Below are 25,066 nucleotides of genomic sequence, written 5' to 3'. Positions count from 1 at the left end.
GCCGCCAGCTTGCCAGTGACCAGTGGCATGTACGCGTACCTATTTTTCTATAATTGCGACGCATCATGGGATTTACATTCAAATTTATTTTTGTGAGTAAATTCATTTTATCTTTACCATAAAAATGTTGTTTTACTTCAAAATCTTCGCTTGTCAGACTTCGTGAGATGACTAAATCTCGCAAGCGTTCGATCACGGCCATGACCGATTTTTCACCGAGTACTTTGTTGTCACGTGTTCTGACGTTGACCGTGTCTGAGACCGTCTCTTTTCACCAACAACTGTTTAAAAACAACATAAAACCATTTAACCAATCGCATTTAGTAATAAAATGAACATCTATTTTGCTTTTAAAATAGACAACACTTAAAAAGACAATGAACACAAAACAAACAAACAAAAACACAAACAACAAACAATCCAACAACAGCAAACGATAATACCTTACATTTTACAACTCGCACATCAACTGACTACCAAGAACAACGAGTACTGACAAGTGAGCATCACAATGCACAACATTACAAACAGCACTGACTATAGACAACGACTTACGTTAGAAAGTAGGTTAACAAACTCAAAACAAAAATCATTGAACAGAATACAAATATCAGCACCTTATAAACGGCTTACAAGCGAACAATTAATAAGTATACCACACAAACTAAAACATCCACATATTTTCCTCTCTGTCATGACGTCTAGAGAACAAATACGGCGAACCTGACTAATGTTGTGGAAACGTCAGTAAACTCTGAACACCAACAGTGGTTCCAAACCATTTTAATTTCTATTTATTTGTACAGTAAATAAAAATAATTTAAAAGACTTATTCATACCAAGAACGAAGTTGTACTGTGAAAGTTGTGCATTGCGAACTTTCTTATTTAGTGTTGATCCGTGATCCAAGTCTGTATCAACACGATAACCAGCTGCATGGAACTTCTTTGAATCTAAACATGACCAAAATGTCAATAAAAAAAGGACAAAAATTCCAATTCATAAAATAGCAACAATTTGTCCATAGCTGAGTTTGCATTAGCCTGTGCAAGTTCGATCTAAGGCTTACCAAATTAAATTTACCGGTTCGGCATAATCATCATATTTACTACTGACAGGAATTACTACAACTTGATGGGGAGAAAGCCATAAAATCCTAGAAAATAACAGAAAATGCAGTGCGTCAAAATTTTGAAATAAAGTAAAGTAGAGTAAAAATGATAAAAAATTTCCAAACAATTAAGAAACTTTGTATCATTTTAATTTAACATTTAAGGACATTTCATTTGCTTTAAGCTCTGGCATGAGCCAAGAAAACACTCACCATTTTCCACCAAAGCTTTCAGCAAGAATAGCAATCATTTTTTCAACTGAACCTACAATAGCTCGATGAATAATAACAGGATGTAATTTTCTAAATCCTTCACCACTGTCAATAGAGTAATAGAATATTGATAAATTACTAAATTGTTACAATTTGTAAAGATCTACAATTTCATGGAAACTTAAACTGTGCCGTAATCCTCTGACTATAATACACAGGCTTACATATGTTTGTGAGCCATTATCAATGATATTTACATGGGGGGGATGGATGCACAGGGATACATGCATGGACTATTAACTATTATATTGCAATTATCTGTTAACATTGCAATATTAAATGTAACTATATACTTATATGCGGGTGGGTTTGTTTGCGGGCGAGTTTGAATGCAGGTGGGACTTTCAGTGTTCAGCAATGTAGCAGGCTGCATATAAGTATATAGTATATATAAGCATATAAATATATAACAATAGGTTTCTATAGAAACAAATAATCATGTCACTGTTGGTTAAATAAATTAAGTATCAAGACCGTAGTGAGGTTATTCAACGAAAAGCTTACTGGCAAAACTTACCTAGCGTGAGGTTGAATCTCTCAGGAAGTTGGAAATCCAGTTCAATTGTTGCACATTGATGAGACCATCTCATAGCATCAAAATTTTTATATTAATCTATAAATTGTGATAGCAATGAAATTATAAATTCACAATGGTATACATCTGTAAACATAGAAAGCTTCATCCCCATCCCCAGGATTTATCTGCCGTTTTGACCAAAATTATTCAAAGCTTCCATCAGTTTCTAATGAAGCATAAAACAAACTCATTTAGTTAAACAATTAAAAATATTATCAATCATTAAACATTTTCGATATTTATGACAAGACAGCTAAAAAACATTGTAAAGACTGCATTTATGTTCGCTGTGAACAAATTTCCTCCCTTTTGGGAGGTAAACAAACCAATCTGTATGTCAAATCAACAAATGAAAACATTCTATATTTTATTTCATTCTTGAATAACTGTTTATATCTTTGATATCCATAAAGAGGAATTGCACACGATGAAACAAATGTAACTTGATTAAATAGTTCATTGGTTTCAACCATTGAGTTGTAATGTTTGAAATGTTCAAGGTTAGAAGCCATCTTGATTTCAGCAAGCGGAGACTGAAACGAGTTAATATTTTAGTTGCAATATTAACAAATACTAAATAAAATCAATTACAAGAAAACAAAAACAATGATGAACCAAAATTGTTAAAGAACATATTTTAAGTAAAAACGACTCATGCAAGGTAACTCAAATGTTCAACTTATGATGGTGAAAATATAAAAAAAACATGGAGATAAAATAAAGCATGACAATCAATAGATCTTCACTTAGGTAATAATAGCTACAGATTCAAATTTATAAACAGTGTGTGAAGCACTGACTAAAACATTTTGGCAATCAAATGCACTTGAAAGCCCTGGCAGGTTAGCTAAAACCCCTCGGTGCTACAAGTCTTGTGACTTTTACTACAAAATCTCCCTCGGCTTTCAAGTACATTTAATCACTAAGTTACCTCACTACCGTGCATCGTTTTACTTATAAAAATATTGCACACGCTAGCTAAAATGTAGATCCCATTAACTACATACATGTATGGTCTTATATGAGCCAGTTTTAAATACTCAAAGAATATTTAGGCAATCAGAGAGTAAAATATTTTTACCTTACTCTGAACAAAACAGTTTTTCTTGTGAGTCTTTTTATCGCAGGGATACGTCGGTATAAAATTCTTATCACCAAAATGTTTCAAATTCCAAATTGGTGAAGTGTTGACTGTGTAGTAAGCTGGTCGATACAACTCATACGCAACGCATCGATTTGCTGTTTAAAATCATGATAGAACTCATGCAGATAGATTGGTTTCACATAGCCAGAATAACAACCAATAACTGTTAGCTTCCAGAGCAATTCAGTGAATTCACCACAAATGTCAGTCTGCTACGTGAAGATAGTTCTCTTGCATATGCCTCAAGTCTTTTTTTACGCTTCCGAATTGCATCCTTGAACGCCTTATTTTATACAGTTCAGCCAACATTTACCTATTCTTGCCATAAAATGATTAAGTGTGCTCCAAGTTGACTGAAAATAAAATTGTTCAGCATACGCCATTTTGAAAGCATGTCTATAATTATCCACTATCATCCATTGTAACCACTATCAACATCCTAATGTCATTGGTCAAAAATAGTCACATTTTTATTTACTTTTGCCTTTCATTCATGTCATTTCTAGATATGAATTTTCTTATTCGTCCATAGTTCAATCAATAATAAAAAAATATTTATTGTAAATTTTATTATAGCAAATGAACGTGACGCCAAGAGTTTGTAAATTACATGCAATTTTTCGTCGTGGTATAGTGAACTATCTATCTCGACCTTATTTAAACCTGAACATTTTTACGAAGATGGTTCGAAAGTTCCCTGCAATCTCCCACCAGTTTAAAGAAGCAAAAGACAAAGTAGGATCTTTAATTCAAGATCCAGGGAATGAATTGAAGTTAAAGATGTACGCCCTTTTTAAGCAGGTATTTTACGAATCATAAAGATATTGTATCCGGTTTTTACATAAAGCTTGACCATTAGTTGTTGTATCTCCTACCTACAAGCTCTTCAATTAAATGGTGACTTTACATTTTTGGTGCACGATGTGCATCATTGCAGTTGAATCACATATTTGCAAAGGCACAGTCAATTTTTTTCAATTCTAACTGTTCACAGTCCCACCATACAATACAATCAAAGTTGAAAATAAGACGAACCTAAATAACAATAATCATTTCCAGGGTTCTTTAGGCAAATGTAATACACCAAAGCCTGGGACTTTGGACTTTGTTGGAAAGGCAAAATGGAATGCATGGAACGATTTGAGTGATTTATCACAGGTGAACAAATGCATGAATTATAGTCTTGGTAAAATAATGGAACTAAGATTAAATTCATTTCAGGGGGGGGGTGGAATCCCTATTTCTATAAAAGTTCTTTTTGTTGTGGAAAATGTGTTCAAATGCATGAATTATAGTCTTTTGGTGAAAGTATGGAAATATTATAAAACACATTTTCAGGGGTGGACTCGATTATTTTGTCAAAGTTCTTTTTGATGTGGAAAATGTGTTCAAATACATGAATTATAGTCTTTTGGTGAAATTATGGAAATATTATAAAATTCATTTTCAGGGGGGGTGGAATCCTCATTTTTCTAAAAGTTGTTTTTTAAGTGGAAAATGTGTTGGAATGCATTAATTATAGTGTTTTCGTGAAAGGTCAATTTCATTTTGGCTTGGTCAAAGTCAGTTTTTGTATCGTCACATTAATATACATAATTTTCGTCGATAATATGAAAAACATTTTTAACTAAAGCTTCGACATCACTACGCACGGTCTCATTATAATATTGAAATCCTCATTACCCAAAGCTGACCACGACACACTTTACGAGAACGGAATCGTAACCTTCAATGCAACAAGCCCCTAGCCAGCATATACTTACTAGAGAAAGCATGGTTTTTACGTATGTAAAAAATTGACGCTCAATATTGCAAAACATATTGAAAGGAAAGCCGAATAATAAATTATTATGGGAAAACTGAAAATGTTACCGATACATAGGTATTTTTGAAAATCATTGTCCGTTGCCTGGCCGTTATTTTGAGCCCTGTTCTTTTTGCTTAGTTAACTCAATTTTTAACAAGGTATTGTTATCTTAATGCAGTTAAGAGGTAAGGTATGATTGTCACACATTTCTTATTAATTTGCACTCAGGCGAATGAGATGTTACTCGTTGGAAAAGAAACTGACTGCGGTCGAAGCTTGTAACTACGGTTTGGTAACAGAAGTTATTCCTCAAGCCGAAATTGAAAAGAAATTAACAACAGAATGAAATACATGGCTGCGTTGCCGCCGAAGGTAGCACAAATCTGGACTTTACCGTTATTGCTTCGTTTCATTTAACCATACAATGCTTCTCTCCATTGCAGTCGCTCTCATTGTCCAAGAAATTATGTTGCTCAGTTGAGCTGGAGAAACTTCACGATGTGAATAATAAAGAATGCGAAGTGCTTGCTCAAAATGGCTCTCGGAGGAATGCGCGCAAGCAGTGATGACTTTTACAACGCAAATCAAAATGTAGTTGAAACATTAAGTTGATTCTTGTTTATGAAATGTTCGATGCATTTTCTTTCTGTGTATGTTATTCAGTTTGATAAAAACCATTTCCACCAAAGTGTTAAGCGTACAAAAGCATCTGCGCAAACATCTACTTGATGTCACGTGACAACATGTTAATTAATGACACTTATTTTTAAACAACTGCATCAATTTTCAACAAATGCGCAAGAAAATAAGGTTATCGCGACTAAGAAGTCCGTTACGCCAGCAGTAAACACTGAAGTCTCAATGACTTGAACGATACAGAACGAGTGTTCGAAATTTTCCAGCAAAAGTTTTTGCTATGTTTTGGAACTTGATTCAAAACGCAATTTTTCCTCAAAGTAAAGATTTTAAAATCGTGGTTAAATGAACGAATATGTTTTGTTATTCAACTCAAGTTACGAATGATTTACACCAACAACGCTACAAATTCCGCTGCGTAAAGGTTACAAACGGATCATTGGGGGACACAATATCCTATATGTACAACAAATATTTGCACGCGCTATAAGTCCGATCGCAAGTATACCTGGATGGTAAGCCATTCCTGTAAGCTCGTCCACCATCTTCTTACGATGCCATGTTGCTGATGTACTTTTGAAACAAATCGCGTTCCTCGTGATTTTTATCCTCAAGTTCTTGTATATTACCGTTGACCATCAACGTCTGTTTCTCGAAGGCACTACAATATTAAATATGCTGCTTTACTATTTGCTGACATGGGATTTTTTCAAAGTTCGAAACTGTAAATGTTTTCATCATCTTCGACGTGAACGTCCATGAATAACAATAGAAATCTATTGCATTTTCAAAGGTCCCGTGTCCTCTCTCTAGTTGCTAAGCTCCGTCCACCCCCTTCCTCTCCTTTCCAATAGTGCCCAATCTCTCTCCCTCGTAAAAATAGACACACAAACCTGTCTAGAAACTAGTGAAGATCTCGCCAAAAGTGAATTGAGCTCCTCCTCGAAATGTTTGAAAGATAAAATTTCTGCGACAATTCCGCGTTCCTTTGCCATGTCGCAGTCGAGTTTCGTGTTGCATAGAATAACAGACATTGCCTGATTTAAAGGAAATTCACCGTAAGACAAAATGAATTTTTTTTAAAGCATCTCGGTTCTTTTATAAAAACAACAATTATGTTTCACGATACACTTTTTAAGGCGGTAGGGGTAGGGATAGGGAGTAAAGCATTTTGGGGAACTTAGATAAAGCTATTCGTAGTTTTAATTACTTTTCAATCTCACAGTTAATTTTCAACACCTCAGAACATAACACATCCTCTCAGGTTCAAGAAAAGAAAACATTTTAATGTTTATATAAAGTGATCAATAGGCGTGGATACAACTCAAATACATAACATGGCAAAATATGACCTAGTGCCCAGGCCTCCGTTTAATATAAACAAGTCACGTGTACCTGTGAATGACCAAATAAATTAGGTACAGTTAGAGAGCAACATCCAACTGGAGGATGACCCAACTCCACAAACTTCGTTTGAAAAGTTGCCTTTAAAAAACACGACGAATATGTCAACTGAAATAAAAATTACGTAATGTTGTACTGAGGAGTCACTAGGAGTCACTAACGAGTCACTAAGATCAGTTCTTACCAAACTGGAAACATTGGTCTATAAACAAGAAGAAGCGTTATGAATACGTTCCGCTTTCGCGCATGTATATTTACTTTTCATAATTGGAAAGGTCGTCGTTTAATTAGATTCGTGCTCAGTTACAATTGGTTTTTCTATGAAATTAGATTGTCCCCGCTATCTAATTTGAATTAGAATTTTAGCAAATTGTGAAGTTGTTTCAAAGTAGTTTGCCACCTACTTCGAACTGCTGAGCACAAAGTAATTTTGCTAACTCGCAATGACTGTTCATGCGTCTATTTCTATAATACTATAGTTCATGCGACTTAAACGATCTCATGACACCGTTGAAATAAATGAAATGGTAATCGAGTTCCATCGGTTCTAATCGCTAATAAAGCGCTCGCAAGAAAAATGTTTCGTTTGATCATAGTGTGTGTGTGTCATCGTGGGGTAACTTCATATGCTGAAAAGACAGTTAAATTTTCCATGCACCTAACTCCCAAAGACTATAGCTAAATGTGTCTATTTCACAAAGACTTTAGTTCATGCACCTAAAGGCTATAAAATCTATATATATGTATATTGTTCGTGCATCTTAACAATATAGTTCATGTACCTAACTCCCAAAGACTATAGTTCACAAACTTAACTTTCAAAGAATATCTTTCACACACCCAACTTCAAAGACTAAACTCCCAAAATTCTTCTTCATGCACCTAAACTCGGAACGACTATAGTTCATACACCTAACTCCCAAAGACTATATTTCACGCACGTAACTCGCAAAGACTATAAGATCATGCGTCTATTTCCCAAAGAGTTTAGTTCATGCAACTAACACCAAAGAAAATAGTTAATGTATCTAATTACCAAAGACTATAGTTCATGCACCTTACTCCGAAGGACTATAGTTCATGAAAGAGCTCCCAAAGACTATAGTTCATGCACCTAACATCCAAAGACTATAGTTAAAGCACTTAAATTCCAAAACTTATATTTCACGCACCTAAATCTCAAAGATTGTTCATGCGTTTATTTCCCACTTATTGAACTCACTTGATTGGTGAATTGTATTTTCCCATGTTTTCAAAAACTTTCTTAAAGGTCTTACATTCCAATTCTTGTTCTTAATTCCAGGATCACATACATATCAACTATTGACCAGACAAAATCATGATATCTAATTACAATGTGACATCACTCTTCACATCCATACCATTAGACATAGCCAAACAACACAACTAGACAAATAAAATCCTAGACTTACTCAACCTTTGCCTCTCCACTGAATTCTTCTTCTAAAACTCATACTATAGACAACTTTCAGCGAATCAATGGGGTCACCACTATACACCTTCCTCGCAAAAGCTGTCGTGCAAAACCTCGAAACACAATCAGTCACCAACAGCACAGATGAAACAGACAGACTATGGAATAGATATAAAGACGATATCTTTGCCATAGTCAAGAAAGCAAAACTGGACAAATGCTACACACCATAAAAATACTACAAAGAAGATAACCTTCACTAAAGACAAAAACACAACAAGACTAAACAAACAATTATACGGCATAAATACCCTTACAGACCAAATACTTGATTTCAACCGTAATCATTCCACACAACACAAAATAAGCAACATTCGAACACTTTTCAACAGAATTAACACTCACTGCAGCACAGAAGAAGCCAAAAAACAGAACGCAACTACTTGTTCTCATTTATAAAAACTAGTTACCCTATAGAAACTTTATAGACGAAACTATAAGCAAAATCAGTCAGAACTTTACTACTAACGGACACCTCCCGAAAGCAGACACTGCTATTAGGTCCCTGCCAATACTCTTACTATTAACTTATTTACAACCTCTCATAAGCAGACACCAAAACAATCTTCAAACAATTCTGTAGTGTTTATGGTGTTTCGAAAGTTCACTTTTAGAGGTGGTCATGGGAGAAAAAATTTACATGAGTTTAATATTTACTGAGGAAATTACCATACACCAGCTATGGTCAAATGGCAATTTTGCACAAATTAACAAATATTCGTGGCAGAGATTGAATTTTTATATTTTCGTTGTTTCAAGAAATTTACATTGTTTTTGCTGGCATACGATAGAACATATTTCGCACACCTTCCTCCTAAACCCACTTTCCGTCATATTTTGCCGTTTAGTGTGCATTTCATAGCCGAATCTTATAACTTAGATATTTCATACAGGGACAATCCTTCACCATTGATAAGTGTCGTCGCTTTTGTGCTCGATAAATCCCGCTTCGAAAAAAATATAGATATGACGATATATTTTCGGATATTTTGGGGGTTTTTTTGTAGTGTTGTTCGCAATGATTCATAAATAGATCAAATTGAACCTTAGCCGACAATTACCCCGCACGTGTGATTGGGTCAAGATTGTCTGTCTAATACATTGTATACAGAACCATTTAAAAACCGCTATAAAGCTATTAAAACCAACAAAACACAATTAAAAACTATGTATAATAACTATATATATATCGTAACAACGAATATTTTCATATTTTTTCGATATTTTCGGTACATCGATATATCGATATACCGAAAAAACCAATATCGATAAACCGATATTTAAAAAACCCCCGATATTTATCGATAATTCGATATGTCGCAACAGCCTACCTCGCAAGAGCCTTTATCGTCGTAAACATGCTTGGACTCATTCATGTTTTCAGTGGTTGACGAGTCCTCATCCAAAACTCTCGAGCGTATGCTAGGTGCTTCAACTACGTTCAATTTCATCAAGCTATCTTCAACCTGGCGTCGTTGTTTCTCTTCTGCCATGCTTGATTTTGTTTCAATGTTGGAAGTTTCATTTTCAAGCAGTTCTTCTACCTCGATCTACGAATTATAATATCTGTCATAAATATTAAAGCAGTTTGTTTATGTAGAAAATATGCAGACACAAAGTTATGAAGAGAAATAAAACATCTTTAACATTGTCACGGATATTACGAGGGGCATAACAAAGTGTTGATGAGTTTGACTAATTCTACGTTTATAAGAAACTTTTAAACAATTCTAACCCTAACCTTAACACTTACACTAACCATAATCTAACCCTGACCTAATCCATACCTAACCATTGAACCAATGTATGAACTGTAGTCAATTGTAGTCACATTATAAAGCCTACTTCCTATTGTTTTTGGAGTTCAATGTGCATTCTAATCTTTCGTTTCAAATCCGCATTCTATTCTTGTAATCTTGTAGCCCATATTCTTGCAAGCATTTCTCAAATGGATATTCACAAATGGAGACTCGACAAGATATGTTAATTTTTTCACCAAACAAAAATTTGTCACAGTCTGTTACGGGTCTTGCAGCTGACATATGAAATGTTTGTAAGTGTGGCAGGAAAATTACATTTATATAGCTACTCTTTGTTTTGCTATGTTAAGCATCACACAATAACAAGAAAACGAATGAGGAATTGGTCACATTTACCACTAAAACAGTAAAATTCTAGAGCTCCAGTACGAATAGCAAATGACTGTCAAAACGAGGGACGATCTTGGTCCACTGCGATAATATTTTACCAAATGAAGGGAATTCCACAAAACATGTCCATTTGGACATATTATACAAGTGCACATGTGTCAACTAACCCTGGTTTAACCAAGGTTTGCGTTAAATACGACGCTTTATATTTTTCATCGCTGTAGTATGAACTACTTTGTTGATAAATATATAGTAATTCTGCGAGTAAAATATCTTTACCTTCCTCTGCACAACAAAGTTTTTCTTGTATCAACGCACACAGCCTCCTACTAGCTCAAGAAACAAGCCAAAATATGAAAGAGAAGCGATCTCGTTTGAGTGAAAACTTGATGGTAAAAGTTGAAAAGTTGCTGATGGTTATCGCCATAAATTACCAATGGAAGAATTTACCACCACGATAAAATCAATATTACCACCACTGATAAAGTATTAGTGACCAATGCCGCCAGTTTGCCAGTGACCAGTGGCATGTACGCGTACCTATTTTTCTATAATTGCGACGCATCATGGGATTTACATTCAAATTTATTTTTGTGAGTAAATTCATTTTATCTTTACCATAAAATGTTGTTTTACTTCAAAATCTTCGCTTGTCAGACTTCGTGAGATGACTAAATCTCGCAAGCGTTCGATCACGGCCATGACCGATTTTTCACCGAGTACTTTGTTGTCACGTGTTCTGACGTTGACCGTGTCTGAGACCGTCTCTTTTCACCAACAACTGTTTAAAAACAACATAAAACCATTTAACCAATCGCATTTAGTAATAAAATGAACATCTATTTTGCTTTTAAAATAGACAACACTTAAAAAGACAATGAACACAAAACAAACAAACAAAACACAAACAACAAACAATCCAACAACAGCAAACGATAATACCTTACATTTTACAACTCGCACATCAACTGACTACCAAGAACAACGAGTACTGACAAGTGAGCATCACAATGCACAACATTACAAACAGCACTGACTATAGACAACGACTTACGTTAGAAAGTAGGTTAACAAACTCAAAACAAAAATCATTGAACAGAATACAAATATCAGCACCTTATAAACGGCTTACAAGCGAACAATTAATAAGTATACCACACAAACTAAAACATCCACATATTTTCCTCTCTGTCATGACGTCTAGAGAACAAATACGGCGAACCTGACTAATGTTGTGGAAACGTCAGTAAACTCTGAACACCAACAGTGGTTCCAAACCATTTTAATTTCTATTTATTTGTACAGTAAATAAAAATAATTTAAAAGACTTATTCATACCAAGAATGAAGTTGTACTGTGAAAGTTGTGCATTGCGAACTTTCTTATTTAGTGTTGATCCGTGATCCAAGTCTGTATCAACACGATAACCAGCTGCATGGAACTTCTTTTGAATCTAAACATGACCAAAATGTCAATAAAAAAAAAAGGACAAAAAAATTCCAATTCATAAAATAGCAACAATTTGTCCATAGCTGAGTTTGCATTAGCCTGTGCAAGTTCGATCTAAGGCTTACCAAATTAAATTTACCGGTTCGGCATAATCATCATATTTACTACTGACAGGAATTACTACAACTTGATGGGGAGAAAGCCATAAAATCCTAGAAAATAACAGAAAATGCAGTGCGTCAAAATTTTGAAATAAAGTAAAGTAGAGTAAAAATGATAAAAAATTTCCAAACAATTAAGAAACTTTGTATCATTTTAATTTAACATTTAAGGACATTTCATTTGCTTTAAGCTCTGGCATGAGCCAAGAAAACACTCACCATTTTCCACCAAAGCTTTCAGCAAGAATAGCAATCATTTTTTCAACTGAACCTACAATAGCTCGATGAATAATAACAGGATGTATTATTCATCGAACTATTGTGATGTCACTGTTGGTTGAATAAATTAAGTATCAAGACCGTAGTGAGGTTATTCAACGAAAAGCTTACTGGCAAAACTTACCTAGCGTGAGGTTGAATCTCTCAGGAAGTTGGAAATCCAGTTCAATTGTTGCACATTGATGAGACCATCTCATAGCATCAAAAATTTTTATATTAATCTATAAATTGTGATAGCAATGAAATTATAAATTCACAATGGTATACATCTGTAAACATAGAAAGCTTCATCCCCCATATGATGGTGAAAATATAAAAAAAACATGGAGATAAAATAAAGCATGACAATCAATAGATCTTCACTTAGGTAATAATAGCTGCAGATCCAAATTTATAAACAGTGTGTGAAGCACTGACTAAAACATTTTGGCAATCAAATGCACTTGAAAGCCCTGGCAGGTTAGCTAAAGTCCCTCGGTGCTACAAGTCTTGTGACTTTTACTACAAAATCTCCCTCGGCTTTCAAGTACATTTAATCACTAAGTTACCTCACTACCGTGCATCGTTTTACTTATAAAAATATTGCACACGCTAGCTAAAATGTAGATCCCATTAACTACATACATGTATGGTCTTATATGAGCCAGTTTTAAATACTCAAAGAATATTTAGGCAATCAGAGAGTAAAATATTTTACCTTACTCTGAACAAAACAGTTTTTCTTGTGAGTCTTTTTATCGCAGGGATACGTCGGTATAAAATTCTTATCACCAAAATGTTTCAAATTCCAAATTGGTGAAGTGTTGACTGTGTAGTAAGCTGGTCGATACAACTCATACGCAACGCATCGATTTGCTGTTTAAAATCATGATAGAACTCATGCAGATAGATTGGTTTCACATAGCCAGAATAACAACCAATAACTGTTAGCTTCCAGAGCAATTCAGTGAATTCACCACAAATGTCAGTCTGCTACGTGAAGATAGTTCTCTTGCATATGCCTCAAGTCTTTTTTTACGCTTCCGAATTGCATCCTTGAACGCCTTATTTTATACAGTTGAGCCAACATTTACCTATTCTTGCCATAAAATGATTAAGTGTGCTCCAAGTTGACTGAAAATAAAATTGTTCAGCATACGCCATTTTGAAAGCATGTCTATAATTATCCACTATCATCCATTGTAACCACTATCAACATCCTAATGTCATTGGTCAAAAATAGTCACATTTTTATTTACTTTTGCCTTTCATTCATGTCATTTCTAGATATGAATTTTCTTATTCGTCCATAGTTCAATCAATAATAAAAAAATATTTATTGTAAATTTTATTATAGCAAATGAACGTGACGCCAAGAGTTTGTAAATTACATGCAATTTTTCGTCGTGGTATAGTGAACTATCTATCTCGACCTTATTTAAACCTGAACATTTTACGAAGATGGTTCGAAAGTTCCCTGCAATCTCCCACCAGTTTAAAGAAGCAAAGACAAAGTAGGATCTTTAATTCAAGATCCAGGGAATGAATTGAAGTTAAAGATGTACGCCCTTTTAAGCAGGTATTTTACGAATCATAAAGATATTGTATCCGGTTTTACATAAAGCTTGACCATTAGTTGTTGTATCTCCTACCTACAAGCTCTTCAATTAAATGGTGACTACATTTTTGGTGCACGATGTGCATCATTGCAGTTGAATCACATATTTGCAAAGGCACAGTCAATTTTTTTCAATTCTAACTATAGAGCTCAATGATCTCGACCTTATTTAAACCCATTGAACTCTACAACAACTGGAAGGCTAACTTGGACGCCATCTTTGAAGCCTGCACGAGCGCCGCCATTGAAGGTACGGAGGCGAAATACATCACTTCGAAATTGCCGAATTTTTTGCAAAAAACAGTGGTCTTCAAGCCAGCTTAATGTCTAAAAATCTTAAACAATGTTTGGAGATTGTTTTTTATAATTTATTGTACGAACATTTTTACTTGCTAAAACTTACATATTACTTGAAGTCGTTTGAGAAGTTCCTTTCTCTTAAATTTATTCTTAAGTTTATCATACATTACATTACAGATGTAAATTTTTTTTTGGGTCTAAGGACATGAGAGTAGAAAACATTGAGGTGTAAAATAATCTCTAAACACGAAAGAAGATGCCGCTACTATACTGGGGAAATGCCAGTAAATTTGATGATCAATTTTCACATGTTTTATACTTGTTGCGAGGTATGTCATTTTGTACGTTTTATGTAAATTTTCGTGAATTAAAAATACTGTGAAAAGTCCCAAATGGATTGCCAGCTGATGAAAAAATCATTTTACACCTTAATGATTTCTTCCTCTAAATTGTTTTCATCAGTTACCATGTTGGGGCAAAATTCCATACAGTGAAAAGAATTTCTGCTAATTTTATGCTTTGCTGAGCTTCGACACTCTCATGTACTCTCCCAACATGGCTTATATGACGTCAAAAGAAAACACACTATAGCTACGGTTGAATGAAAACAGCCCCAAACATCATTAAATATTTGTTAAAATTGCGTATATATTATTACGAAACAGCGATTTTGTGCACGTTATGATGACAAATTTCCATATTGCATTGAAAAGCGTATTTCGAAAAACATTTATCAAACGCTGACACTTGCTGGCATGGTGACCATGTTTAATTTAAATACATATGCATATTTTAAGCTGACAGTCGTTTCAAAACTACCGATGGATGTTATTTATTCATCACGGCATAAATGCTTTTCAAACAACTTTATTATTCTAAAATCATTACTTAATAGAAATTTGTACAACATTATTCCAAAATAGGTGGCAGGAGCCTACTTTGAAATACTTTACCACAAAATTCGTTTTCTAAGTCAGAGAGCGAGGGAACTCTCTGACTTAGTAAGAATACGCCGAATTCAACAGAGTATATATGCTCTCTCAAAATCCAAGATTTCTTAAAAATCTAAAAGATAGCCAAAGAACAAATTAGCGATACAATAAAAACAAACACATAAACCTGAAAAAAGACTGAAGTCACTAAGCTACAAGTCAGTGAAACAAATAAAAAAATTTTTATACCTCATCTTGTTCTCCATCAGCATGCTTCCCGTCTCTCCGTCAGCATCCTCTTCGTCGCTCCATCAGCATCCTCTTCGTCGCTCCATCAGCATCCTCTTCGTTGCTACATCAGCATCCACCTCGTAACGCCATCAGCATCCTCCTCGTAGCACCATCAGCATCCTCCTCGTAGCACCATCAGCATCCTCCTCGTAGCACCATCAGCATCCTCCTCGTAGCGCCATCAGCATCCTCCTCGTAGCGCCATCAGCATCCTCCTCGTAGGACCATCAGCATCCTCCTCGCAGGACCATCAGCATCCTCCTCGCAGGACCATCAGCATCCTCCTCGCAGGACCATCAGCATCCTCTTCGTAGCACCATCAGCATCCTCCTCGTAGCTCCGTCAGCATCTTCCTCGTCTCTCCGTCAGCATCCTCTTCTTTTCATCAGCCTCCTCCTCATCTAAACGAAAATCTAAAACAAGTTAAGATTAGGACAGGAAAAATAATAACGTACTCCTCTATCTTCTTCTTGATCTTCATCTCTTGTACCTAAAAAGACTGAAGAAGAAGTTATTTGTTTGATGGAAACAAACAATTGTAAGCACCCACCACTGCCAGAGTTCGCGTTCTTTCACTGTCCGTACGCTCGACATGTCTATAAAATGCAACAACAATATCATGGCAAGTGATTATGGAGATCGTGCTTTCGCATTGTAATAGTTTTATCATGCTAAAACATTTATATCCATGACTGTACATGATTGAACATGTATGTTAAGTGAACAACTCTTTGAAGATTATAAGACTCGCGGAAAGCTTATCGTTTGAACCGTGCATTGTGTTATAACACCCTCAATGTTATAACACATGCAGTGTTCTGTAACATTGTCAAACGATTTATTACATGCGATATAATTCAAAATACCTAGATAAAAACAAGATAATTAACGAATGTCTCATGCAATATATTCTCTGCTCAACTCTTTTCGATTTCATCCAAAAGGTTGTTTAATTATTTCGGTAAGGCACTAAGGTTTATAAAGATTTTGCAACACTCTGCCCGCATGTTGCAATATCAAATGAATTAACAATTACCTCAATTATATATTACAGAATATACAATTCTGTAATATATAATTGAATTAATTAAATTCCTCGTCTCTTCATGTGCATCCTTCTCGTTTCTTTATGTGCATCCTTCTCGTCTCTTCATCTGCATCCTTCTCGTCTTTCCATCTGCATCTTCCTTGTCTTTTTATCTGCATCCTCCTCGTCTTTCCCATTCTTTCATCCTCCTCGTCTTTTCCATCCATCCCTCTCTTCCTCATCCATCCCTTCCTTCCACCCTTCCTCCCTCATCTTCCTTCCATCCTCATCCATCCATCCCCCTCTCCATCCATCCCTCCTGTCTCTTCATCTTTCCTCCTCCTTTTTCTCTTTATCTGCATCCTCATCCTCTTCATCCATCTGCATCCCTCCTTTTCTCTTCATCTGCATCCTCATCTCTTCATCCTGCATCCTTCTTGTCTCTCCGTCAGCATCCTCCTCTACTTTTCATCAGCCTCCTCCTCATCTAAACGAAAAATCTAAAAACAAGTTAAGATAAGGACAGGAAAAATAATAACGTACTCCTCTATCTTCTTCCTGATCTTCATCTCTTGTACCTAAAAAAAGACTGAAGAAGGAGTTATTTGTTTAATGGAAACAAACAATTGTTTAGCACATACCACTGCCGGAGTTCGCGTTCTTTCACTGTCCGTACGCTCGACACTGTACATGACTGAACATGTATGTTAAGTGAACAACTCTTTGAAGATTATAAGACTCGCGGAAAGCTTATCGTTTCAACCGTGCATTGTGCTGTAACACCCCTCAATGTTATAACACATGCAGTGTTCTGTAACATTGTCAAACGATTTATTACATGCGATATAATTCAAAAATACCTAGATAAAAACAAGATAATTAACGAATGTCTCATGCAATATATTCTCTGCTCGATTTCATTGAAAAGGTTGTTTAATTATTACGGTAAGGTACGAAGGTTTATAAAACATCATCGCATTTGAAGATTGAGCAACATTTTGCCCCATGTTGCAATATCTTGTATACTCTATAATATATATTTGAGGTAATTCATTTGAACGTTTCTCAAGTGAATTACCCACTTTTATCTCACCTACTATAACATCACTTGATGCTACAGTAGTTCCTCTCAGGAGCAGGGACGGATTAACCAAAGGAAGCTGTCTAGAAGCCTCCACAAACAAGGGCCTTCACATTATTCAAAGGAAGAATAAACATAGTTGCTTTAAAGACGAAGGAAAAGCATTTAGTTTATTTGTTGGATCAATTTCAGGTGATGAAGAACAGACCACGTATGACAACGAATCACAGTAAACTCAGCCATTTTGCTCTGATGAGCATTGAGGACAATATTCTAACAGAAATAAACTTGGAAGAGCTTATCAAAGACTGCCAGAATAAAATCGCAATAACTACTTTATCTCAAGTAGCAGCATTCACTCGTCGTATGCAACCGCTTTACACGCTATATTCGAAGTTTATACTTTTATCAAATGCTTTACGAAATTTGAAAGTAAATTTTACTGTTGAAAAATGAGCAGCACATTGCGTTTAGAGTAAGGGAAAGGGGATCTTTACTACGTATTTTGCTGCTCAGAGCCTCCACACATCTTAATCCGGCCCTGCTCGGGAGACATAAAATATTATATCCTTTTGTCACAAAGACAAAGGATTGAACTACTATTTCTAACAATGGCCAGTTGTTAGAAATAGGCAAAATGCAAAATCATCACACTTATGTGAATGATAACGATGAATGCAAAAATGAAAATATTTTCTGGACATGTATTGAAGAGGTCCAATAATTGATGTCAAGAATAGTGGGAAACTTTTGGCAGTTTCGTTCGTGTTCTCACTTCAATATGTAACTGAAACTTGACGGCATTTTGTGCTCCAAGATCGAAACATAGAAATACTAAGAAACCAAAGAAATCGATCATTCCTTCGAACAAATAGGACTCATAACGATGCTTTGAATATGCTGTAACGAGAATTCACATCACAATTGGGTTATACATTTTAATTCATCGATCTCAAACTTACATCTTTATGTCATCGACGATTTTTCTGTATTTAACCTGCCGCTTTCAAACATGGCTAAAATATCTCAACCGTGTCATGTCTTCAGTTGCTCGTCCTTTCCAACAAGTAGTCGCATTTCTTGAAGGCTGTCTTCGACTTTCAACAGACTTTCACCTTTCCCAGACGAACAGCTCGGTCAAATAGGGTTATCGAAGTGAAAGACCCTACTTTTCTTCTGATAACTTTCATATATCACATGAATTAATTATTAATTCATTCGTCAATTTTGTTCAAACCATGATAAAAAGGGATTAAATTCATTGATTGCATGAAAATATATGCAGGGCAAAGACAAAAGGAATTAAGCCTGGTTATAAGTTAACTAACGACATTGGTTAGTAAAAGCAAAGCCTTTTCCCCAGAGGTTTGGAGAAAACAAAAGAATATTTCTTTTGTTTCCTCAATGAAGAGTTTGCGAAATCAATGATTGTAAGGTTATGACGGCAGACAGAGCATGTCGTGTTGTGGTAAATTTTATCTAGTATGAACAAAAAATTATCTCACCCAAAACCGCAATTCAATGCACCATAGCTTGGAGAGTTATCATTTTTCTCCCACCTGACCACCTTTATTCAACTTGTTACGTCAACAAATAAATTAGAAGGCATATCAAAAGCTTGTAATTTATTCACGTGGGAATCACCCACATGTTATAGAAAAGCTTTTGTCGTGCTCAATACTTATTATGAACATTGGAGCCCTGCTTATTGCAATAATATGACTTGCCATTGTAAAATGTAATGTAATAATTTAACGAGAGAATTTTATTGACAGAACTAAATGGTAGCAAGTGATTCATTTTAGCAATCCTAATAGGATGGGACAAAGGGAAAGAATGAGAGGTAAGTTCGTTTTCAAATAATTATCTTTAGCGATGTAACGATAGCAGGACTTTCAAATGCGGTAAATGTTTTGTGGGAAAAGCGCGATTGTTTCTTTTCCGTGGTTGTAATCCTTAAAATTACATTATTAACAGTAAAACTGAACAAATTGAAAGTTATCTTTTCCTCTTATATTCCTTGTTCAACGAGTTCATTTCCTTGATCAAACCATGATGAAAATTTATCCAATCACATTTACATTAAAGTTTTTAAACTTCAAGATTTCCCACATTCATTTAGCTTAAATGCCGCATGATAAACGAATGATATCTCTAATCAAAGATGATCACGCAGTCTCCGATTTTTTAGGAATGAAAATAGGTTTTACGTTAATTGGTTTATGTTTGGCGTAAGGTGAAGCCGGTGATCAAACAATTAACACGTGATTACCCTTTAACCATAATCTCCACATGCTTTTATGAAATCCTCGAGCATCTAAGTCCCAGATTCGTAAACATCTCGCATTTATTTGCAAATACAAACAGAATGTAACCAACATGTCTTTAATTATAAAATTACATGTTGTTATATTTGGTTCTGTGTCAAGCTTACTGGTTATGATAAATATCTTTTGATATGATCAAAGCTCGTTTGATCTGAAATAATTTAGTTTAGAAATTATAATGATCATCAGACAAAAATTACTAGTGATCATGAAAATACTTTGCTGTTTTGCCAAATTTCAAGGTTTATCTGCATACATAGGAAGACATTTTTACTCTATAAAAATGCTTTTCATACATCAATAGCCCTTTGGATTTTATGGCAAATTGGATTTTATGGTATGAGCCATAGATTAACACACCTTTACATCTCTAGATGAGGTGTTCAGTTTGAAAAAGGGACAATATGTGACATGGGACAACATTTCATGTATGTGAAATATCAGGTTTAATACCATTCCAGTCAAATTGTCAAAATAAAAGCTTCATGGATCAGAAGACTCAAAATCACAGGTTATAGTAAACAGCTTCTCATGTAATCAATGTTAGTTTTCTCAAATCTTAAACAATATGTAGTATAACTGTCCAATGATTGAATGATCAATGATCATAAATAAAGCCCCAAACATTTGCTTATGATAAAGTAAATAATAGTATGGCGCCTTATGGCTACAGATTTTTGTCCATTGAAATATATTTGCAGGAATGTAGGATTTTGCTGCCATATAACAGCCACGATTCAAGCACTAAAAAATTATAGCTAAAAGTCCTTCGGCAACAACAATTTTAGAAGCATCAATCTGCTTACCATATGCCATATTGACATAAATCGCATCACATACTCGCATAAATTGACTTTGATATATTACATTCATGCATACACTTCACTTGTCCTTTACACTTTGGATGTAAATTTCTGCTGATAAAACTCAAAACAATGTTGGCTTTCTTTGAACATCAATGACTGAAATGTCGCTCGCAGATCGTCTTCGCCAAGCATTTACAATTTATCCATTTTTCACCCTCTTGAAAAATTCACAGTTTGGACATTCATGTCAAATATGAATTTGTAAAAGATTTCAATAAAATCCATCTGATTGTAGTTTAGTTTCTATCATGCTTATAAAATTGCTATGAAACGATCAAACATTCAATTCAGACAGTGAGCTTGACTATGTTAGTTCAGTTGGCTATCAGTCGAAATCAAACCAATCACAATAAAACAAAATTCAAATGAACCAATTGTAAGATAGCAATGAAGTATTTGCCGGTTGCCAGTCTCCTTAAATTTGCGCAAATTTGCTCATTATACTGAACTACCATTTTGCTTGCACCAAGTCAAATGGAAGAGAAATGGAGTGCAAACAATGACCATTAAGTCAGTACGTATATTTCCGATCGTATTGAAGTCACATTTTAACAGATGGAAAAATAATGCTACAAGTTAATGTTTCCTTGACACTTGTAAGAGTTTCTTAAAGAATCCTTTACGTGGAGAACTGTGTCTTTACATGATCGCCGATATTGCTTTTGCTCAAAGTCTTGGTAGTGTTTATGCCGATGAACTAAAATGGCGGGATAGCTGGTCATTTATCGTCACAAAACGTGGCCATCAATACTCAGAAAACATCATCACGCAGCAGACATATCGAACTGGGTGAGCCTGTCACTGCTCGTGCTACAGTTCCTCTTGTTCCTGCTAAACAATCTCAATGTGCTTGGGATGACAGTGAAGAATCAAAGCAAAAGAATGTTTTTTGATAAGTTTGAAGGCTATGGAAGTGTATGCAGTTGTAATATCTTTCGTTACATCCATGTAGGATTAGATTTCTTATTTAATTGAACGTACAGCGATGTGTTCAGTAATTTTGCCATTCATTGTGCATTAAAACTTCAGAGAATATTCTGAGAATACTCCATGGAAAAATTGTAGAAATAAGGATATCACTGTTATTGCAGCTAATGTTAGAACGATATGAAGAACTGACAGAATATGTTCTTAAATGTTGTTAATAATCCTGCTCCAATTGAAATTAAAACAACACCGTTGAAGTTAGAAAAGTTCAAGACATTCCTGTTGCTGTGATTGCTGTAACAGGCCACATTATCTTTATCGTGGCTTACGGTCAATGTTGTCAGCTCATGGAGCAAAGAAGGAGTTATTTACTGTATTTATTGATGGATTCTTTGAAGAACCAGCTGCTGTGGCAAGGCTATATGATGTAAAGTCGTACAGCATATTCCTATTAGCAGTAAGAACGCTAGAATATCACAGGTTGGTAAGGCTTTTTCTTTGAGAGTGTTTACACGATGTAATCAAAATTTTTCGTTCCTTTTATTACTTTTTATGTATTTTCTCTTCCTCCCAGCATTACAAGCGAACATTGACAGAGACGTTTAATGCTTATCCCAATGCTCGGTATATGATTAATGATTATTTTGGAAGAAGATTTAGACATATCTGTGGACATATTTAGTTATTTTAATCAATTTTGGCCTTTAATGGATACAGATGAAAGTCTGTACTGTATATCGCGTGGAATGATCAGGTTTGTTATAAACAAAGCTAACAACATTCTTTTCATTTAGTCTTTTACTCTATTGTTGGCTTGTGTTTGCTACACAACAAAATTTTAATTTGTTTTCAACTTTATTAACGTGGTTTTGAACGTCTCTGTTTCTTTTGCTTTTTGTCGAGTCCAGTTTATCTCTGACGAGAGTGCAGAATGTAAATTAAATAAATCTCAAATATTTTTCACATTATAATGGAAAATGGAAATCTCCACAAGAATCTGTTATCTTATTGTAGTTTTCATTGGTTACATTATGTTTGTCTTTATCGAGCTTCCTTCCTTGCACATCACAAAGTGAAATTTAGGAAATTTACCTTAGAAATGGTACATCCATTGAAAAACTAATTTATGTGATTAATGATTTAATTGCAAAACAAGTATTTCTATTTTTAGGGTTATGATCACGTGTAATGATCCTGCAATGTTATATCGTAGAAACAATGCCTGGTTTAGGCTGGTGAGAATTTTATTACTACAAATGATTTTGTTTACGCTATGACATCACGCAACAGTGACGTCATGCTACAATGCATCACACTACAAGCACATCCTGCAATGACATTACAATGACCTCACGCTGCAAGACATCAGGCGCAATGACATCACGCAGCACTATAAATGTATAGATAGTATAAACTTCATTCTATCTATTATTTCTCTTTACATTAACAGGTTGCTCAAACGACGACTTTATAAAGAAGAACTTGATTAAATGGCCAACCCTGATCTCTTTTGGGATTGGGATATGTGGATGAGGATGGACAGCAACAAAAGGACGTGAATGTATCATTCCGGATATCTCAAGAACCTACCATTTTGGCCAGGCCTGAATATGAATGTATTTTTCAAGAATCCTATTTCAAAAAACATACGTTGAATACTGAACCTAACGTTAAGTTTAATGTTGGATTGAAAAAAGAAAATTATAAGGAGATTGAACGGCTTGTAGGGTATGTCTTGCAGGATTTTATAAAATAACAATATTTTCTTTTAGGACAATGAAGGAGATTTCTACTTAGTGATTCAGTGATCTAATTATCATCATAGTGCGTATATTTATGTCATTTGATTGTTAGAGATGTCTATCTACTGTTTTTACAGGTTGGCAGAGCCGTTTGATCACATCAAAAATCCTTGCAAGAACGAGAAAGACTTTGTTCCAGAAACATCTGATAAAACATATATATTTTATATTGAAATGAAACATGCTAACGACTGGACAACATGGAATAATATAGCGAGATGTTTACGAATCTGGGACTTAGATGCTCGAGGATTTCATAAAAGCATGTGGAGATTATGGTTAAAGGGTAATCACGTGTTAATTGTTGGATCACCGGCTTCACCTTACGCCAAACATAAACCAATTAACGTAAAACCTATTTTCATTCCTAAAAAATCGGAGACTGCGTGATCATCTTTGATTAGAGATATCATTCGTTTATCATGCGGCATTTAAGCTAAATGAATGTGGAAATCTTGAAGTTTAAAAAACTTTAATGTAAATGTGATTGGATAAATTTTCATCATGGTTTGATCAAGGAAATGAACTCGTTGAACAAGGAATATAAGAGGAAAAAGATAACTTTCAATTTGTTCAGTTTTACTGTTAATAATGTAATTTTAAGGATTACAACCACGGAAAAGAAACAATCGCGCTTTTCCCACAAAACATTTACCGCATTTGAAAGTCCTGCTATCGTTACATCGCTAAAGATAATTATTTGAAAACGAACTTACCTCTCATTCTTTCCCTTTGTCCCATCCTATTAGGATTGCTAAAATGAATCACTTGCTACCATTTAGTTCTGTCAATAAAATTCTCTCGTTAAATTATTACATTACATTTTACAATGGCAAGTCATATTATTGCAATAAGCAGGGCTCCAATGTTCATAATAAGTATTGAGCACGACAAAAGCTTTTCTATAACATGTGGGTGATTCCCACGTGAATAAATTACAAGCTTTTGATATGCCTTCTAATTTATTTGTTGACGTAACAAGTTGAATAAAGGTGGTCAGGTGGGAGAAAATGATAACTCTCCAAGCTATGGTGCATTGAATTGCGGTTTTGGGTGAGATAATTTTTTGTTCATACTAGATAAAATTTACCACAACACGACATGCTCTGTCTGCCGTCATAACCTTACAATCATTGATTTCGCAAACTCTTCATTGAGGAAACAAAAGAAATATTCTTTTGTTTTCTCCAAACCTCTGGGGAAAAGGCTTTGCTTTCTTTTACTAACCAATGTCGTTAGTTAACTTATAACCAGGCTTAATTCCTTTTGTCTTTGCCCTGCATATATTTTCATGCAATCAATGAATTTAATCCCTTTTTATCATGGTTTGAACAAAATTGACGAATGAATTAATAATTAATTCATGTGATATATGAAAGTTATCAGAAGAAAAGTAGGGTCTTTCACTTCGATAACCCTATTTGACCGAG

The 25,066-nt window shown here is 34.8% G+C and overlaps 3 protein-coding genes, 3 long non-coding RNA genes and 1 pseudogene across 11 annotated transcripts; 2 read left to right on the top strand and 5 right to left on the bottom strand.

Annotated features, from left to right (window-relative positions):
• Positions 1-1,032: 1,032 nt before the first annotated feature.
• Positions 1,033-1,977, bottom strand: LOC124444153 (threonine--tRNA ligase 1, cytoplasmic-like). Its single transcript, XM_046994744.1, has 3 exons — positions 1,902-1,977; positions 1,325-1,385; positions 1,033-1,156 (listed from the first exon to the last, which is right to left on the bottom strand). Exons 1-3 carry the CDS (start codon positions 1,972-1,974, stop codon positions 1,066-1,068), a joined length of 225 nt encoding a protein of 74 aa, XP_046850700.1. The 5' UTR covers positions 1,975-1,977; the 3' UTR covers positions 1,033-1,065.
• A 1,601-nt stretch (positions 1,978-3,578) lies between these two features.
• LOC124444149 (enoyl-CoA delta isomerase 2-like) lies at positions 3,579-18,161 on the top strand. 2 transcript variants are annotated; one of them, XM_046994740.1, is made up of 4 exons: positions 3,584-3,906; positions 4,165-4,264; positions 5,143-5,284; positions 5,356-5,466. In XM_046994740.1, the coding sequence occupies exons 1-3, from the start codon at positions 3,685-3,687 to the stop codon at positions 5,256-5,258; spliced, it is 438 nt and encodes a 145-aa protein (XP_046850696.1). In that variant the 5' UTR covers positions 3,584-3,684; the 3' UTR covers positions 5,259-5,284; positions 5,356-5,466. The 2 variants fall into 2 exon arrangements, with proteins under 2 accessions (XP_046850697.1, XP_046850696.1); XM_046994741.1 differs by lacking the exons at positions 4,165-4,264; positions 5,143-5,284; positions 5,356-5,466 and adding exons at positions 14,231-14,333; positions 17,907-18,161 and having other exon boundaries at positions 3,579-3,906.
• Positions 5,890-10,989, bottom strand: LOC124444148 (enoyl-CoA delta isomerase 2-like). Of its 2 annotated transcripts, none has more exons than XM_046994738.1 (5): positions 10,877-10,989; positions 9,779-9,997; positions 6,944-7,060; positions 6,442-6,585; positions 5,890-6,209 (listed from the first exon to the last, which is right to left on the bottom strand). In XM_046994738.1, the coding sequence occupies exons 2-5, from the start codon at positions 9,938-9,940 to the stop codon at positions 6,174-6,176; spliced, it is 459 nt and encodes a 152-aa protein (XP_046850694.1). In that variant the 5' UTR covers positions 9,941-9,997; positions 10,877-10,989; the 3' UTR covers positions 5,890-6,173. The 2 variants fall into 2 exon arrangements, with proteins under 2 accessions (XP_046850694.1, XP_046850695.1); XM_046994739.1 differs by having other exon boundaries at positions 6,944-7,033.
• LOC124444154 lies at positions 11,243-13,690 on the bottom strand. 4 transcript variants are annotated; one of them, XR_006947853.1, is made up of 6 exons: positions 13,184-13,690; positions 12,611-12,707; positions 12,427-12,487; positions 12,172-12,258; positions 11,936-12,050; positions 11,243-11,378 (listed from the first exon to the last, which is right to left on the bottom strand). It is a non-coding gene; the product is annotated as an uncharacterized LOC124444154 (long non-coding RNA). The 4 variants fall into 4 exon arrangements; XR_006947854.1 differs by having other exon boundaries at positions 12,427-12,478; positions 13,184-13,689; XR_006947855.1 differs by lacking the exon at positions 12,427-12,487 and having other exon boundaries at positions 13,189-13,679.
• On the bottom strand, positions 14,430-15,770 carry LOC124444159. Its single transcript, XR_006947859.1, has 2 exons — positions 15,565-15,770; positions 14,430-15,448 (listed from the first exon to the last, which is right to left on the bottom strand). It is a non-coding gene; the product is annotated as an uncharacterized LOC124444159 (long non-coding RNA).
• LOC124444160 lies at positions 16,071-19,818 on the bottom strand. Its single transcript, XR_006947860.1, has 3 exons — positions 19,220-19,818; positions 16,157-16,202; positions 16,071-16,096 (listed from the first exon to the last, which is right to left on the bottom strand). It is a non-coding gene; the product is annotated as an uncharacterized LOC124444160 (long non-coding RNA).
• A 1,588-nt stretch (positions 19,819-21,406) lies between these two features.
• LOC124444572 lies at positions 21,407-24,082 on the top strand (annotated as a pseudogene).
• The last annotated feature ends 984 nt before the right edge of the window (positions 24,083-25,066 follow it).

Source organism: Xenia sp. Carnegie-2017, unplaced genomic scaffold (assembly GCF_021976095.1).
Source record: "Xenia sp. Carnegie-2017 unplaced genomic scaffold, XeniaSp_v1 HiC_scaffold_21, whole genome shotgun sequence".
NCBI lineage: Eukaryota > Metazoa > Cnidaria > Anthozoa > Malacalcyonacea > Xeniidae > Xenia > Xenia sp. Carnegie-2017.
This window is presented reverse-complemented; position numbering and strand designations above follow the sequence as displayed.